Here is a 6,000-nt window from a genome sequence, read left to right as displayed (position 1 = left end):
TTTAGACAGAGTCTTCCACTGTCACCCAGGCTGGAGTGCAGTGGCCCTATCTCGGCTCACTGCAGCCTCTGCCTTCCAGGTTCAAGCAGTTCTCATGCCTCAGCCCCCTGAGTAGCCAGGATTACAGGGGTGCACCACTGTATCCGGTTAATTTTTCTATTTTTAGTAGAGATGGGGTTTCACCATGTTGGCTAGGCTGCTCTTGAATTCCTGGCCTCAAGAGATCCACCTACCCCAGCCTCCCAAACTGCTGGATTATAGGTGTGGGCCACGCGTGGCCCAACTCTACTATTTCAGTGAAGCTCCTGTACCCTAGGTCATCACTGATTTCCCAGTTGCTGAATCCAGTTGTCTTTACTGAGTTGGTCCTTAATTTAACTTTCTTTTGCATTGAAGCTACTGACTGACCACAGCATTTGGAAACTCTGTTCATCTTATTACTGTGATTCTACTTTCCTTATTTTTCATCTTTTCTCTTAAGTCTGTGGCTTCTCAGACTTCCTCACAATTGATTGCTTATTTTAAAAATTCAAAAATTTAAACCTCCTGAGCAGTTCAAAAATAATATACCTTTGAAATTTTTTAAACTTTTCGGAGTTGCAAGAATACTTCAGTGATCACCAGTTGTTACCATTTTGCCATATTTTCTTTGTGTGTCCCTCCCTTTCTACCTGCCCCCATATATATGTATATCTAAGAATATTCACGTTTTTTAACTTTAATAAATTTTCTTCCTGTACAATTTGAGAGTTAACCGAAGATTTCATAGCATTTACCCCAATTTCTTCTATATGTCTGCTAAGAATAAGAGCATTTTTTTTTTTTTTTTTTTTGAGCATGAGTCTCACTCTGTCGCCCAGGCTGGAGTGCAGTGGTGCAATCTTGGCTGACTGCAACCTCCACCTCCTGGGTTCAAGCGATTCTCCTGCCTCAGCCCCCCAAGTAGCTGGGATTACAGGTGCCTGCTACCACGTCTGCCTAATTTTTGTAATTGTAATAGAGATGGGGTTTTGCCATGTCGGCCAGGCTGGTCTCAAACTCCTGACCTAAGGTGATCCGCCCTCCTCGGCCTCCCAAAGTGTTGGGATTACAGACGTCAGCCTCCATTCCCAGCCTCTTTTTCCTTTTGTAATTAACAAGTGATCTATGGAATGATAGAAATAGTGTGAATATTCTGTCCCATAATAATCTTTACTTAATGGTTTCATCTGGATTGCTTCTTGCCCAAATCAATTACTGTAGTGATTAGAAAATGGAGACTTTTCTATTTTTTCTGTACTGTCATTCTTCTGTAAAGATTTTTTTACACTCCTTTTTTTTTGAGACGAAGTCTCGCTTTGTCACCAGGCTGGAGTGCAGTGGTATGATCTCAGCTCACTGCAACTTCCGCCTCCCAGGTTCAGGTGATCCTCCTGTCTCAGCCTCCAGAGTAGCTGGGACCACAGGCATTCGCCACTGTGTCTAGCTAATTTTTTGTATTTTTAGTAGAGATGGGGTCTCACCATGTTGGCCAGGATGGTCTCCATCTCTTGACCCCGTGATCCAGCCACCTCAGCCTCCCAAAGTGCTGGGATTACAGGCATGAGTCACCGCGCCTGGCCCTATACTCCCTTTTTAAGTTTTTTTTTTTTTTGAGTTGGAGGTTCACTCTGTTGCCCAGGCTGGAGTGCAGTGATGTGGTCTTGGCTCACTGCAACCTTCACCTCCCAGGTTCAAGCAATTCTCCTGCCTCAACCTCCTGAGTAGCTGGGATTACAGGTACGTGCCACCACACTCGGCTGATTTTTGTGTTTTTAGTAGAGATGGGGTTTCACTGTGTTGGCCAGGCTGGTCTTGACCTCCTGACCTCATGATCTGCCCGCCTCAGCCTCCTAAAATGCTGAGATTACAGGTGTGAGCCACTGCACCTGGCCCTTTTTTTTTTTTTTTTTTTTTTTTGAGACAGGGTCTTCCTCTGTTGCCCAGGCTTGAGTGCAGTGGCATGATCATGACTCACCACAGCCTTGGACACCAGGCTGCCTCAGCTCACTGCAACCTTTGCTTCCCGGGTTCCAGTGATTCTCGTGTCTCAGCCTCTGGAGTAACTGGGAGTACAGGTGCTCACCAGCATACCTGGCTAATTCTTGTATTTTTAGTAAAGATGAGGTTTCACCATGTTGGGCAGGCTTGTCTCAAACTCCTGGCCAACATGGTGATCCACCTGTCTTGGCTTCTCAAAGTGCTTCCTATTGTTAGCCCTATTTCCAGTCGAATTCCATAGCGTTCTTCTCCTTTATTTTTATTTTTTTATTTTTGAGACGGAGTCTCGATCTGTCCCCCAGGCTGGAGTGCAGTGGTGCAATCTCGGATCACTGCAGCCTCCACCTCCTGGGTTCAAGCAAGTCTCTGCCTCTGCCTCCTGAGTAGCTGGGATTACAGATGCCTGCCACCATGCCCGGAAAATTTTTGTATTTTTAGTAGACACGGGATTTCATAATCTTGGCCAGGCTGGTCTTGAACTCCTGACCTTGTGATCCACCTGCCTCGGCCTCCCAAAGTGCTGGGATTACAAGCGTGAGCCACTGCGCCCGGCCACATCCTTCTTTCAGTTCATATTTGGGTATCCTTTTTTTCTACAGTGAGAACTCTGGTAACAACATAAATAAATGCAGTCATTTGTTCAGTTGTACAATATATGCATAATGAAAATTATAATACCGATAGTATTTCTGGCTACAAACCTATTAAGTTTGATTTAATATTTCTTTACAATTTTTTGTGTGCTTACATATAGGCCACTAAAGGTGTGCAGTCTAAAATTACGTAAGTATCTTTTTCTCACCAGGCGCAGTGGCTCACGCCTGTAATCCCAGCACTTTGGGAGGTCAAGGCGGGCAGATCATGAGGTCAGGAGTTCGAAACCAGCCTGGCCAACATGGTGAAACCCCGTCTCTACTAAAAATACAAAAATTAGCTAGGCGTGGTGGCGGGCACCTGTAGTCCCAGCTACTTTGGAGGCTGAGGCAGGAGAATCACTTGAACCTGGGAGGAGGAGGTTGCAGTGAGCCGAGACCACGCCACTGCACTGCAGCCTGGGTGACAGAGTGAGACTCCGTCTAAAAAAAAAAAAATCTTTTTCTCTTATATCTTTTTTCTCTTTCTCTTTCTGTGGTGAAGTTATTGCTATAGTAGTCAATTAAATTTATGTATTCCTATTGTATTCCGTTGTACTGCCCACCCCTCATCCTTGTTGATTTTATTTTTGGAATATATTAAACATTAATATGGTTCAAAAGGAAAAATCTCCATTTTAAAATTGCAGTAATATTTCATTCAGGAAAGAAAAAAATGGATGATAAAACCATTGAGGTTTTTTTACTCAGAAGATATACTGAAAAGTCTTATTTCTTATCCTTCCCTTCCAGTATCATTAGCTTTTAGTTTATCTTAGTTGTCTTCATTTTTGCAGGTATAAGCAGATACAGATTATATATATATTCTCATTTCCCCTTTCTTGTACAAAAGATAGCGTAGTATCCATGCTGTTGTACTTTTAAATACTCTTTTGTTTCTTGTTTTCATAGAGATTTTTCTTATTTTTATAGCTTTGTCACATGTTGTGTAGATTCCATAGGTTTTCGGCCAATATCCTAGGTCTGAGCATTTAGGCTGTTTCCAGTGTGTCAGTTTCGCAGATAATGTTGGAACCAATAACCTGTGTATTTGCTTTCCATATTACTTATGGAGATGTACCACCGGGGTAACTTCCTGGAACTGACACCTGGCATGTCTAAAACAGGGCATCGTTTTCCCAAAACTTTTTCACTTTCATTTGCCAGTATTGAATGGCACCATTATCTATCCTATTACTTATGCAGAAATAAAGGTATCATCATTTCCTCTCATATCTAGTTTTGTCAGCAAATGCAAATTATGTATTCTTAGCCTTTCATTTTTTTCTACCTTCATTTTCTTATAGATCTTCTTAGTGGGTTTATTATACTGGCCTCCTAACTAGCCTCATTTCTCTCCTAATACTCCCTACTGCTACTAGACGTGTCTTTTGTAAAGCCAAGTATTTGTTCATTTCACCCAGACCTTCCTCTGTCCAGATCTTCCATTTCCTGGCCTCTACCTACTTCCCTAGCCTAATCTCTAACCACTTCTAACCACAGTGAGCTACTTGTAGATTCCCCAGACATATCCTGTCCTATCAAGCCTCTTTTGCACTGGAATGCCTTTTTTTTACCTTCTACATTTCTTTCTTTCTTTGTTTCTTTTTCTTTGTTTCTTTTTTTTTCTTTCTTTCTTTTTTTTTTTTACCATTTTTGTGGAGAATGGGGTCACACGTGTTACCAGGCAGATCTCGAACTCCTGGACTCAAGCGATCCTCCTGCCTCTGCCTACCTAAGTGCTGGGATTACAGACATGAGCCACCGCGTCCAGGCCACATTTCATTTTAATAACTTTCAAGCAAGACTTTTTGCTAGGTCAGATGTAGTTCCCCTGTTTACCCTTACCATCCTGTGCTGGCCTACATTGACTTGTCCGTCAATGTAGGGGAGGCTGCTGGGTGGAGGCTGGGTGACCAAGGAAGAGGGGAGCCAGGGCTGGGCCTGAGGGTTGTCTGAAGCTTGGGAGTCACAGTCTCAGCACCTAGGAAAGCAAGAATCTAGGGGCTAAGGTGCAGGAAGGGCAGAGGCTGGCCAGGCAAGGAGGCCAAAAGTTTCTGGCGCTGCAGGGGGCAGAGAAGAGCTGGATGGGGAGGTTCCTGAGCAGGCAGGGAGCAGGATTCTGGATTACCACGTGCTGGTGCTGGCGGCAGCCTCCTGCTGAGCTCATCTCAGGGTATAGAGCTGGAGTGGGGGCAGGGATGAGACCCATCACAGTGGCAGCCCCAAATTAGCAGCATCCTTTGATCCTAAACTCAGATGTGGAGTTAATCCTTTCCAACCGCTGGAATGGGGTAGAGTGAGGCTGCTGGTTTTCTGAGACCCCAGTCAAGGTGGAAGCAGGTGGCTACCCCCTAGGTTTTCATGCTCACTCTTCCTTTGGGAGGAGATGAGGAGTGGGAGAAGTGCCCCAGCCCTCAGGTGACCATTAGCCTTACCCCTCCTCTGGCGAGGTGAGTGCCCCCTTGCCCTGGCCGGCCAGGGGCCAGCTTGGAGTTGTGTCGGAAGGCCCTAGCCAGCCAGCGAGCCCGGGACCTCAGTGAGACAGCCAGTGCACTGCTGGCCAAGGACAAGCAGATTGCTGCCTTGCAGCGGGAGTGCAGGGAGCTGCAGGCCAGGCTCACTCTGGTGGGCAAGGTGCGAGGAGGCCCTGGTTACCTCTTCCAGCTCAGCCCTGCACAGGGCCATCTGCCTGTTGTGGGATGCGGACAAGATGTTAATGAGATGCAAATGAACGGGAGGGTGGAGGTTGCTGGGAGTAGGTTCCCCTGGCAACGGCCCAGGTGGGAGAGGGAGACAGGGGTGGAGCCATGAGTCCCAGACCTGGGCATTTCTGCGCTCCAGGCTTGAGGCTGTTTGCCGGTGGGTCTGGCTGTATGCATCCACACATCCCCTGTGGAAGGGATGTTCACAAGGTATTTAGCACCCGAGAAATAAGTTACGGAGAATGACCGCATAGGGGCTCGCGGGAGCATGTGGCCACATACGCATGCACATGTAACCAGGCACGGACCCATGGGAGGGTGTGCACAGTCCCGCGCATCGGAGCCCCTCCAGCAAGGCAAAGGGCTCTGCAGGGGATGGCACGGGACAGGCAAGGGTTAGGCCTGACTCCCCTCCTTGTCCCTGTCCCTGTCCCCCAACCTCAGGAGGGTCCCCAGTGGCTCTACGTGTGGGACTTCGATGGGCTGCTGCGCGAGTCCCAGCGGGAGGTGCTGCGGCTGCAGAGGCAGATGGCGCTGCGCAACCAGCGGGAGACGCCCCCACTCCCGCCGTCCCGGCCCCGGGCCCTGCTCTCCAGGCCAGAGCAGGGGAGCCGGCTCCCGGGCCCCGGGAGAGGTGAGCGCCG

The 6,000-nt window shown here is 47.5% G+C and overlaps 1 protein-coding gene and 1 long non-coding RNA gene across 2 annotated transcripts in view; one reads left to right on the top strand and one right to left on the bottom strand.

The window, feature by feature from the left end:
- Positions 1-4,517: 4,517 nt before the first annotated feature.
- Positions 4,518-5,885, bottom strand: LOC115831454. Its single transcript, XR_004026940.1, has 3 exons — positions 5,796-5,885; positions 5,090-5,544; positions 4,518-4,935 (listed from the first exon to the last, which is right to left on the bottom strand). It is a non-coding gene; the product is annotated as an uncharacterized LOC115831454 (long non-coding RNA).
- LOC115831451 (kinesin-like protein KIF1C) overlaps positions 5,529-6,000 on the top strand; it is a 141,749-nt gene continuing 141,277 nt past the window's right edge. The window contains 2 exon segments of the mRNA XM_030799455.1: positions 5,529-5,566; positions 5,801-5,990. Of these exon segments, the coding sequence (XP_030655315.1) occupies positions 5,556-5,566; positions 5,801-5,990 (201 nt within the window). The 5' untranslated portion in view covers positions 5,529-5,555.

Source organism: Nomascus leucogenys, chromosome 19 (assembly GCF_006542625.1).
Source record: "Nomascus leucogenys isolate Asia chromosome 19, Asia_NLE_v1, whole genome shotgun sequence".
Taxonomy (NCBI): Eukaryota; Metazoa; Chordata; class Mammalia; order Primates; family Hylobatidae; genus Nomascus; species Nomascus leucogenys.
This window is presented reverse-complemented; position numbering and strand designations above follow the sequence as displayed.